This window comes from Chlamydomonas reinhardtii, chromosome 11 (genome assembly GCF_000002595.2).
Source record: "Chlamydomonas reinhardtii strain CC-503 cw92 mt+ chromosome 11, whole genome shotgun sequence".
Classification (NCBI taxonomy): Eukaryota; Viridiplantae; Chlorophyta; class Chlorophyceae; order Chlamydomonadales; family Chlamydomonadaceae; genus Chlamydomonas; species Chlamydomonas reinhardtii.
Window position 1 is genome coordinate 367,169 of NC_057014.1, and position 10,666 is coordinate 377,834.

General features: G+C 66.1%; 2 protein-coding genes across 5 annotated transcripts in view; one reads left to right on the top strand and one right to left on the bottom strand.

The window, feature by feature from the left end:
- Nucleotides 1–5,846, top strand: part of CHLRE_11g467575v5 (uncharacterized protein) — a 14,533-nt gene extending 8,687 nt beyond the window's left edge. For both annotated transcript variants that reach the window (XM_043067325.1, XM_043067326.1), the window contains 11 exons: nt 566–678; nt 1,052–1,170; nt 1,555–1,619; nt 2,037–2,103; nt 2,320–2,399; nt 2,757–2,831; nt 3,222–3,377; nt 3,849–3,926; nt 4,261–4,363; nt 4,683–4,786; nt 5,040–5,846. In XM_043067325.1, coding sequence (XP_042919326.1) covers nt 566–678; nt 1,052–1,170; nt 1,555–1,619; nt 2,037–2,103; nt 2,320–2,399; nt 2,757–2,831; nt 3,222–3,377; nt 3,849–3,926; nt 4,261–4,363; nt 4,683–4,786; nt 5,040–5,474 — 1,395 coding nt within the window. In that variant the 3' untranslated portion in view covers nt 5,475–5,846. The remainder of the gene's footprint in view (nt 1–565; nt 679–1,051; nt 1,171–1,554; nt 1,620–2,036; nt 2,104–2,319; nt 2,400–2,756; nt 2,832–3,221; nt 3,378–3,848; nt 3,927–4,260; nt 4,364–4,682; nt 4,787–5,039) is intronic.
- A 118-nt stretch (nt 5,847–5,964) lies between these two features.
- On the bottom strand, nt 5,965–10,643 carry CHLRE_11g467576v5 (uncharacterized protein). 3 transcript variants are annotated; one of them, XM_043067328.1, is made up of 14 exons: nt 10,504–10,643; nt 10,264–10,356; nt 10,066–10,080; nt 9,666–9,824; nt 9,437–9,484; nt 9,095–9,180; nt 8,762–8,836; nt 8,404–8,493; nt 8,125–8,156; nt 7,930–7,960; nt 7,504–7,672; nt 7,236–7,297; nt 6,897–6,928; nt 5,965–6,598 (listed from the first exon to the last, which is right to left on the bottom strand). In XM_043067328.1, exons 2-14 carry the CDS (start codon nt 10,349–10,351, stop codon nt 6,553–6,555), a joined length of 933 nt encoding a protein of 310 aa, XP_042919327.1. In that variant the 5' UTR covers nt 10,352–10,356; nt 10,504–10,643; the 3' UTR covers nt 5,965–6,552. The 3 variants fall into 3 exon arrangements, with proteins under 3 accessions (XP_042919327.1, XP_042919328.1, XP_001701375.1); XM_043067327.1 differs by having other exon boundaries at nt 10,249–10,356; XM_001701323.2 differs by lacking the exon at nt 10,066–10,080 and having other exon boundaries at nt 10,249–10,356.
- Between the last annotated feature and the right edge of the window lie 23 nt (nt 10,644–10,666).

Here is a 10,666-nt window from a genome sequence, read left to right on the forward strand (position 1 = left end):
ACACACACACACACACACACACACACACACACACACACACACACACACACACACACACACACACACACACACACACACACACACACACACACACACACACACACAGACACCCACACGCCACGCCCACCTCTCCTCCGCCGCTGCCCCCCCATGACGCCCAGGTGCCGCGCTTGCTGGCGGTCTCGGCCGCCTCGCGCTTCAGGCGAGCCGACGCCTGCGTGTGGCGGGGAGGGGCGGCGGCCAGGGGGTGTGTGTGTGTGTGTGTGTGTGTGTGTGTGTGTGTGTGTGTGTGTGTGTGTGTGTGTGTGTGTGAAATAACGAAACGAAAGCTCAGTGTGTGTGTGTGTGTGTGTGTGTGTGTGTGTTGGCTGGGTGGGTGGTTGGGTGTATGTGTGGGGGGGGGGGGGGAAGCACAAGGGGAAAGCAACGAGGCTGTGTGTATCGGAGGTTTCGGTTGTCCGCGCGCGCGTAGACACCGGTATTTGTACACACCCGTGCCACCCACCCACCCTACCCCATCCCCCACCCACCCGCCACCCACCCGCTCCCCCCCCCCCGCCCCCAGGTGACAGAGGCTGACGTGGCCTCGGTCATCAGCGGCTGGACCGGCATCCCGCTCACCAAGCTGGTGGCCAGCGAGCGAGACAGCCTGCTCAAGCTGGGCGACGAGCTGCACAGGTGGGGGCGTGTGTGTGCGTGTATTTTTGTGTGTATGTGTGGTGTGTGTGTATGTGTGTGTATGTGTGTGTGCGTGTGCGTATGTGTGTGTGTGTGTGTGTGCGGGCGGCACAGGTGGCGGGGGGGACATGGGGCGTGTGTGTGTGAATGTGTATTGTGTGTGTTGGCGGGGGGGGGGGGGCTACGGGGTGGCTGGGGGGGATGTATGTGTGGCTGAAGAGTGTGAAGGTGGGCTGTGAGGAAGCACAACAGGCAGACGCAATAGCAGGGTTTTTACCAATCATCTCCCTCCCCGTGTCCTCCCCTGCCTCAACCTCCCAACCCCCTCCCCTTCCTTCTCCCCCCTCTCCCTCCCTCCCTTCCCCCGCCCCAGGCGCATCATCGGGCAGGAGGAGGCGGTGAGCGCTGTGGCGGACGCCATCCACCGCAGCCGGGCCGGGCTCAAGGACCCCAACGGCCCCATCGCCTCCTTCCTGTTCCTGGGGCCCACCGGTGAGGGGCCGCAGGGAGGGGCGGACGAGAGGGACGGGAGGGAGGGAAGGGAGGGAAGGGAAGTGGAGGAAGGAGAAGGGGAGGGAGGGGAAGGGAGGCGTGGGCGGCTGGGTTTGTGTGGGGCTGGCATGCGCGCCAAGTCGCCTCGACTGTGCCCGCCGTGCCGCTAGGCTGCAGCTACCCAACCCTCCGGGCCTACGAACACCCCTAGTGCGACACTCATGCCTACACCCACCCACCCCACACGCACGTCCCCTCCCATCATCTTTCCCCCTCCCCCAACCTCTACCTCTACCTCTAGTTCAGCTTGGTGTTGGGCTTGTATATACAACCCTCCCCCAACCTCTACCCCCTCCCCCAACCTCTACCTCACCTCACCCCCAGGTGTGGGCAAGACGGAGCTGGCCAAGGCGCTGGCGGCGCAGCTGTTCAACGCCGAGGATGCCATGGTGGGGGCGGGTGGGGTGGGGGTGGGGTGGGGGGTTGGGGTACGGGGTTGGGGTTTGGCGAGCGTGGGTGGCGAGCAATGGGTACAGCTGCGGGCGCGTGAGACCGACTCCTGGGTTCTGTTGCGTGCGACGATGTTTGTTGTGCGTCTGTGTGTGGGGGTGCTGGGTGGCATGGCCCTGCGGCGGCAAGACGGGGGGAGGGGCCCAGGCGGTCCGTGCGGCTGCGGCTGCGGCTGCGGCTGCGCGGGTGCTTACCAGTACACACCCATCACACACACACACATGCACACACACGCCACCTCTCCTCCTCCCCCTGCTGCAACAACCTGTCCACATCAGCTCGTCTTAGTTAAGTACTCATGGAATCACCACCCCCACCCCCGCCTTGCCACCCCCACCCTCCCTGCTGCTGCACAGGTGCGGCTGGACATGTCGGAGTACATGGAGAAGCACGCCGTGTCCAAACTCATTGGCGCGCCGCCGGGTGAGCACTGGGCGGCGTGAGGGTGTGGGGGTGGTGCGGCGCAGGGCAGGGGTCAGCAGGGGTTCGTGCGGTGTGCGGGGGTTTGTGCGGTGTGCAGGGGGTGGTGTGGGCTGCGCAGCGGACCTTGATTTTCTGTCACGCCCCGCACATATCCCTGCCGCGAACTGATTACCCCGCCAATCTAGACATGCGCTGCGCCCCGGCATCACAACACAGGCTACGTGGGCTTTGACGAGGGCGGCCAGCTGACCGAGGCGGTGCGGCGGCGGCCGTACACCGTGGTGCTGTTCGACGAGGTGGGGCAGAGCGGTGGTGGGGTTGGGGTAGTTCAATCACATTCCGAATAAGCTGGTGGGGGCTGGGGTGGTGGGCTGTTTGATGCGCGTGTGCCTGGTTGCCATGACCGGGACGGGTTGACACCGCGGTGCCGCCCAGCCCACGTCACTGGCATAAGACGGCCCTGCTTCGCCTTTACCTCCCCTTTCCTTCCTTCCCTCCCTCTTCCTTCCCGCCTCTCTCCTCCTCCCCCTCCTCACTCCTCCCCACTCCTCCTCACTCACTCCCCCTTCCTGGCTACGGATTCACTTCTTGAATAATCAGGAATGTAAGCCCCCCCCCCCCCACACACACACACAACCCCCACACGCCCGCAGGTGGAGAAGGCGCACGTGGACGTGTTCAACCTGCTGCTGCAGCTGCTGGACGACGGCCGCCTCAGCGACTCGCAGGTGAGAGGGCGGCGCGCGGGGGCGGGGGGCGGGGCGGAGGCGGAGGCGGAGGCGGGGCTGGCGGGGCTGGCTCACTCCAAGCCCGTATGACTGGCGCGTGGGGTGGCGCCAAGTCCAAGCGCTGATCGTCGGGTGGGACGAGAAGGGCGAGAGAGGCACGGTCCAAGCCCCGCCTGCCTCTCCAGCACGCCCACGCACACCCTACTGGCAAGGCTGGGCGCCACGGCTGTGCGTGCTGCTCACACGCCCCCGCCCATCCCGCTCCCCCAATGTGCCTGGCTACAACCCCGCTTCAGCAAGTTGATCATTAACCCCCCATCCCACATCCGCCCCTCACCCTACGCCCTCAACCCCTCTCCCACGCACCCGCCTACCTCCCCCTCCCATCAGGGCCGCACGGTGTCCTTCAAGCACACCATCATCATCATGACCTCCAACCTGGGCTCCAGCGAGATCTACAAGGCCACCGCCGGCCGCGCCCGCACCCAGCTGGCCGCCACGCCCCTCGCCGCCGACAGCAACATCCGCGACCTGGTCATGGACCAGGTGGGGCCGCAGGGGGCAGCAGGGGAGGGGCAGCAGGGGGAGGGAGGGGCAGGAGGGGGGCAGGAGGGGCAGGAGGGGGGAGGGGGGAGGGAGGGGGGTTATAGTCATGATGAGTTCAAGAAGTGGGGGGTTTGCAAGGATGGACCAGGTGGGGGAGGGGGGGGGAGGGGGGAGCGGAATGGGGGGAGCAGGAGGGTGGCGCAAGTCGTGTATGTGTGGGCGTGTGTTGAAGAGGGGGCAGGGGGCGTGGGGAGCATGGGGGCGACCGGGGGCGAGGCGCTGGGAAGGGGGAGACCAACGAGGGGTTGCGCGGGCGACGCTAGGGAGCCTGCGGGGTCTGTGTGCTCAGTCAAATCACCAGACGCCCCACAACCCAGTGTGCCAACCCACACGCCGCCGCCCTCTCGATTTGCCAACCCCACCCACCGACCAACCCACCTACCAACCCACCTCACCACTCACTCCCCCCAGGTTCGGCGCCACTTCCCGCCCGAGTTCCTGAACCGCGTGGACGAGTTCATCATCTTCGAGCCCCTCACGGCCGTGCAGGTATGGTGGGGGGAGGCAGTGGGAGCTGGGACTGGTGGCGTGGCGGAGGAAGTGGCGGCGGCGGCGGCACAGGGCGGATGGCGGGGGCACTGGCTGTCCAGGCGCGCGGGTATGAGTGACCGGTGTCAGGCAGTCCCGGACAGCGCTTGGGGGCTAACGGTGCGGTACCTGCCTGCGCCGCCCATGGCTCGACCATGGCTCCGCTTCATGCACCCCGCTGCCTCACCACACTGTTACCCGCACTCCTACTCCACTGTGTGTGTGTCGCCTACGCCCCCGCTCGCCCCTGTCACTCTCCCCCCTTAAGTAATCATGAGTGTAAACCCCCCGCCAGATCCGCTCTGTGGTGGCTCTGCGGCTGCGCGGGCTGGTGTCGCGGCTGGCGGAGAAGAAGGTCCGGCTGGTGCTGGCGGACAGCGCCATGGACCACCTGGCGGGTGAGAGGCGGCGGGGGAGAGGGGGGCCGTGGGAGGGGGGTGTGGGGGCGTGTGTGTATGGCGTGTGTATGGCGTGTGTGTGTGGGGGGGGGGGGCTGGTGCTGGCGGACAGCGCCATGGACCACCTGGCGGGTGAGTATGAAGTCGGGAGGGCAGGGGTAGCTGCTCCGAGCCCCCACAACCTACACCCTGAACCCGAAGCCAGCCCACAGAAGGTTTGGCCTTCATCTTTGCCTTTGACGCTCCTGAGTTTTGTATTGTCAACGTTGGCCAAGTCCCTAGCCCCAACCTCCCGCCCCAACCTCTCTCCGCCCCGCAGCCAAGGGCTTCGACCCCATCTTTGGCGCTCGCCCCGTCAAACGCGCCATCCAGCGCGAGCTGGAGACGCCGCTGGCCCAGGCGCTGCTGCGCGGCGACTTCGAGGTGAGGGGGAGCGGGCGGTAGGCCGGTAGGGGGGGATGGAGGCGTCAGTTTCAATTCCTGTGAGGAGGGTGGTGGTGGGAGGTGGAGAGGGGCGGACAGTGCCGGGGAACAGGACGGGGACCAGGGTTCGCTCACCCCAATCCCAACTGATCCAGACACAGAACCGGGGGTGGCGATCAGCGGGCCAGACCTAGCCGACCTTGCCACACGGGCACACACGTGAACACACCTGCTCCACCCCACGCGCCCACAGGAGGACGACAGCATCTTTGTGTGTGCGCCCGCCGGCGAGACCGAGCTTGACTTCCGCCGCGTGCGACCCGGAGAGGAGCTGCCCTGCGTGTCAGACACGCCGCACGCGCCCACCGCCGCTACCGCCGCCGCCGCCACAGCCGCCACAGCCACACCCGCCGATTCCTCCTCCTCCTCGGCGCCTGCCGCTCCCGCGGCCCCTGCCGAGACCAACGCCGCCGCCGCCGCCGCCGCGCCCAACGGTTCCGGACCCAAAGCCTCCACCGGCAAAGGCGGCGGCCCGTCTCTGCCTCCGCGCGGCGGCAAGGCGGCGGCGCGGGAGCGGTTCGACCCCACGCGTGTGCTGAGCGAGAAGCACGCGGCGGGCGAGGACATCACGCGCGACGGCTCCGAGGCCAACCGCGACGACTTCTCGCTGCCCACCTCCGCCAACTGATTGCTGAACTGTGGTTGCGTGCGATGTCGTTGGGGTGAAGGGGTGGAGGCGGGGCCTGGTTGTGGCCAGGGCTGGCGGAAGGGTTGGCTGTGGGATGTGGAGTGTGGGGGTGGCGGCGCGGTTATGGGTGCTGGGGGAGTGTTAAAAAACGAAACGAAAGCCCGCCCAGCGACGCGAGCTGGGGGAGCGTGTGCGTGCCGTGGTGGTGGCAGGGGCGCTGGAGTGGGCGGGGGTGTTTCAGGTGTAGCTGTCGTCATTACGTGGTGCTTTCCCACAGGATCAGCCTAGCAGAAGCGTCCTGCGTCCGGCTGGGCGCGAGGGCACGAGGCGGCTGAGTGGAGGGCGGCGATGCCCGTGTAACGTACGGTTCGTTCAGGGTTCGTTCATGCGATCATGCCATTATTATAGCAGGGGCATAGGTCCTGTGGCGTTGGCCTATCGTTGTGTTCCACCCAGAGTTGTCCGTCGAGCAGTCGTCACACACGGGCAGCTTTTCTCATATTTACAGCAGGCGTCGAACCGAACGCGACGCTCCCGTCGCATCCGTGTCCGTGGCCAGACGTTACCAAACCCCCGGCCGACCAACACATAAACTACCATGCCCGTGGAGGGACTGCAGAGACTGGGACACAACACGTACGGTGTACGCATCACCACGACCTCCCCGTGAACCCTAGCAAGCAGTAGTGTGTGCGCCACCGTCCCATCGCACACCTTCACGAGGCTCCTGGCTGCCGAGGGGCGCGCCGAACACAAACAGACGACATAATCAGCAGACCCCGATGCACAGCAGTCTCACCGCACCAGCGCAGCAGCAATACGACGTGACACCAAACCGAGCGTCGGGCAGCACTCGATGGTGCCGCCTAAACAGGTTTGCATGGCATTAAACGAACATTCGACAGTCCGAAGGACAAGACTACATTCCCGTCAATGCGCGGCCCTCGTTCCATGTTGGCAAGCCCTCTGCTGGGCTGCCCCCGACCATGCCGTGCCATGCCGTGCCTGCTTCGAAGCACGTGCAGCAGGTCCACGCGGGCGGTGGTGGCCAGGGCCTGCACTGCAGCTGCGTTTCCCCTTAGCCGAAGGTGATTTGGGACTTGCCGCCGGGGGGCGCCAGCACCCTGCGTTTGTGTGTGGGTGGGTGGCACTTGTCGGGGTCAGTGAGGGAGCACATGCCAGACAGCCAGCCAGCCAGCAAACGGGCTGCACGGACGGAAGTACGGAATACGCCACCATGCATACGGTAAGAACTGGCGGCTCCAGTGCCTTGCCTTGCGGCCCGCCCGCCTGCCCAGCCCCTAATTTCGTGCCCGCACCCGCGGCGGATGCCGGGCATACGCATCCGCAGCCCCGCACACACATACGGTACACCCACACCCACGCACCCACAGCCCCTTCCCCCACATGCTAAGCACGCACCTGCTGGAGGGGCGGTCCGTGATGAAGTTGCCCTGTGCGGGTTGCACACAACACCGTACAGCACGCAGCAGCAGCTAAGCAGCTCTCGTGTCACATCGACAGCATGCATTGGAGCGGTGGCCTGTAAGCTGCGGATGCTCGGCCCTGCGGCCCTCAGCCGGCAAACAACACCCGACGCCCCGCAGCCTTGTTCCACATTCAATGCGGCCGGGACGGTGCTCCCGCCTTCCCATGCAAGCCGCCAAGCCCTGCCATCATGTGTCGGCCCTCGTCACCAGTGGCATCACTGGTTCCCACTCCCAATTGTAACTGCCGAGTGGCCCCCACCCCACCACCCACCACGTTCTGCTGGCCGCCGGGGCGGGAGTAGTTGTTGGACTGGGTATCAGTGGCCCTGGAGCCTGTGGGCGGAGAGAGGGAGGCCGCAGGGAAAGAGTGTGTGCAGGCGCCAGAGCCCAATGCCAAAGCCGTGCGCTCGCCAACACCCTCGCCGCAACGCTGGCTCCACCCAGACACCAGCGCGGCACACCGGCTCTGGGCGCCCCCACTACAGAGCACGCCAGGCTGCCCCCACCAGCCCCTGCGTTTGCCCGCCCCTCCCGCCCACCTCCGATTTGGCCCATCCCGGCCGAGCTGCCGTAGGGCGCGCTGCCCGCGGCCTGGTAGGGGTGCTGCTGCGGCGGCGGCATGTTGGCGCTGGTGCCGTAGGGCGCGGGCGCAGGGGCGCGGCGCTGCTGCTGCGGCGCGGGCGCGACGTTGTAGTCGCCGAAGGAGATCTGCGCGGGGTTGCAGGCATGGAGTCCTCAGTTAGGAGGCGGCGAGGTGGAATGGGTGGTGTTGAGGCAGGGGGCGGGCGGGCGGGGGGGTTCATGAGGCGCTAGGAGCACCACGGCGCGCCCAACGGCGAGGGGGCTGCGGATTGGAAAGCGGCGGCACGGGCATGCGGCCACAGCGGCACATACGGTACGGCACGCTGGCCCGGCCCCCACTCCCACTCCCGCTCCCGCTCCCACACACAGGCAAATGGCCGCACCTGGCTGTTGCCGCCGGGGGGCGCCAGCACCCTGTAGAGCCAGAGGTGGACGGGTGAGAGGAGGACCAGGCCTCAGGACAGGCCATGCTGCCAGCCTACCCTAGGTTCCATGCGCTTTGGTTTGGGTAAAGCCTGCCTGCCCGAGCCAGCCCTGCCGAACCCCAGCCCGTGACAAGCACTGGACAAAGCACTCACTTGCTGGACGGGCGGTCAGTGATGAAGTTACCCTGCGCGGAGCAAGCAGCGGAAGGTACTATGGTCAGCCGGCCAGCGAGTCAGTCGCCAAGCCGCCTGAGCGCCGATCCACCCCCCTCAAGCAGCAGTGAAAAACGTGGGCTGGGGCACCGGGCATAGCCGGCAGGCAGCCGTGGTGATACAAGCCACCCCCAGCCCAGGTCCCAGACCGCAATCACCGCCGGCCATCACTCTGGCCCGCCCACATCCACCACCCAGCCATCTTCAACAAGTACGCACCACGTTCTGCTGGCCGCTGGGGCGGGAGTAGTTGTTGGCCAGGGAGCCGGAGCGCACGTCGTTGGAGGTGGCGCCGTAGCCGCCGCCGGGCTGCGCCCATGAACAGGGGGTTACATTCATGATTAGTTAAGGAAGTGGTAGACGCGGGGGGGGGGAGGGGGGGGAGGGGGGGGAAGGGTGCGATGAGCGAATCAGCAGCGAGCAGGGTCGGCCGGTGCCAGGACAGGAATGCAAGTGATGTGGACGTGCAGGGTAACGCGGACTAAGCAGTGCATACAGGCACAGGTACATGCGGCATGGCCCGTGCGGCGGACGGCGGGCGCTAACACGCGGCTGGCTTGGCTGCTGCCATGCGCACCATGGGCGAGCCGTAGCCGCCCTGCTGCTGCTGCGGGTAGCCTCCCTGCTGCTGGTACTGCTGCGGCGGCGGAGCCTGCGAGGGGCGGCAAGAGCCACGGCCGACATCAGCGACTTGCGGTCCAGCCAACACGGCCCGCATCCGCCACGGCCAGGCAAGCCGGGCACACAGCAGTCGGCCAAGCGACACACAGCCGCCCACAGCGCCGCCCACGCCGCCTGCGCCCCCACCGCCCAGGCTGCCGACGTCGCCTGCCCTGCACTGCGCCGCACCGCCAACAGCCCTGCGCCCTGCCCTGCCCCCTGCACCTCCAACCAGCTCTCTGCGCCGCACCTCGGAGTAGCCGCCCAGCTGGAGGGAGCTCTTGCCGCCGGGCGGGGCCATAACGTGGCTGGAGGGGCGGTCGGTGATGAAGTTGCCTGGCAGCGGCAGAGGGCGGCGGCAGGGGGCGGTGCCAACAGGGGTTATGGAGTGCCGCAGGCACGGGCAGGCGAGATCGAACACCGGGTGAAATAGGTGTAGAGGTGGAGGGACAAGTATGACAAAAGGCGGAGCGAGTAGAGCGGGGGGTTCGGTCGACAACGTATGAGCCCCGGATGTGGGTCGGGCCACGGTTCACGGGCGTTTCAGCTCCCGGCCAGGTACTGCAGCGCGCCGCTTTGTCTCCCGTCTCACCAACGTTCTGCTGACCGCCGGGGCGCGAGTAGTTGTTGTCGTTTACGCCTGCGACATCCATGGCACACGGCACACGTGGTGTTTGCAACGCCCGAATCCACAACCCACAACACCCCCAGCATGGTTACAGCGAGCGCACACGCACTCTGAATTAAACACCCGCAGTTACGCTTGCCGTAAGTGGCTGCATTGCCTCCACATTGAAAAGCACCGTCGCTTGGTTACGCACCCGTGGTGTACTGCTGGTAGCCCTGGGGCGCCACGGCATAGCCCTGGGGCACCGCGCCCGGGGGGCCGCCCGCGTCGCCATCGGCCGGCAGCACAGTGCTGAAGTTGCCGGTCTGCATCATGTGCTGCTTCAGGCGGTCCTCAAGCTGCTCCTTGCCGCCTATGAGATAATTGAGACGTGATTGACATGAGGCGTGGAAAATGGTGTTGGGTTACGCGGCACAGCCGCCTGCGAGACGGGGGGCGGGAGAGGGGTGCAGGTTGTAGGTGCCAGCAGCTGGCCCGGCTTGGCTGGCGCATACCGCCAAACCCTCACGCTAGCTGCCCAGCCGCATCCAAGCAAGCCTTAGCAGGGACGGAGACGCAGCGGCCCATGGAGTCTGCCGGGCGCGGGGGCACACCTGCCGGCGTCAGGCCTGCGATGCACAACGAGAGGTCAAGGAGGGGAAGATAGTTTGAGCTTTCGAGTTTGTTGGTTCCGGCGAAGCAGAAGCTAGTGAATGTGCCTGGTACAAGTATGATGTTGCATAGCCTGCTAAACTCATACGTTGTGCAACAACGGCCGTTCCGGTCGTCGGCCGCGCCAGGATCCCGCTCACCTCGCGCGCGACATAGAATGCGCAGGTCTTTGAGTTGTAGAGGCCTCACAAGCTTGTCCAGCTCTTGTGGAGTCGGAGGAGCTTGCATGATATCTGCGAGCGGTGGGATAGAACGTCGAACACGCGAGGCGCCATGTAAACACCGGACATGTTTGTCACGAAGCAGCGCCCCGCAGGAGTGAATGAGGATAGCCAAAGACCGCGGGAGCTTCCCGTGCCCAAGGCACATCCCAGGCACACCTGCTGGCTTTGGTTCAGACGCGGAGGCCTGGTGTGACGGAGCGTTCAAAGACAGCAAGACTTCGGCACTGTAGAATCACGCCCAGCAGTCGATGTGTACACCTGAATGCTGTAGATAACGTCCCTTCTAGTAGTAGAACAAGTAGAACAAGCAGCCCTGACT

Bases quoted from the DNA above. Each gene is read 5' to 3' on its own strand.
- CHLRE_11g467576v5 (XM_043067327.1), bottom strand. From the start codon at position 10,351: ATGCAAGCTCCTCCGACTCCACAAGAGCTGGACAAGCTTGTGAGGCCT. The intron at 8,157-8,403 runs GTGCGTACTTGT...TGCTCCGCGCAG, and splicing joins CCAGCGGCCAGCAGAACGTG to GGTAACTTCATCACTGACCG. The intron at 7,298-7,503 runs GTGGGCGGGAGG...CTCCGCCCACAG, and splicing joins CGGGATGGGCCAAATCGGAG to GCTCCAGGGCCACTGATACC.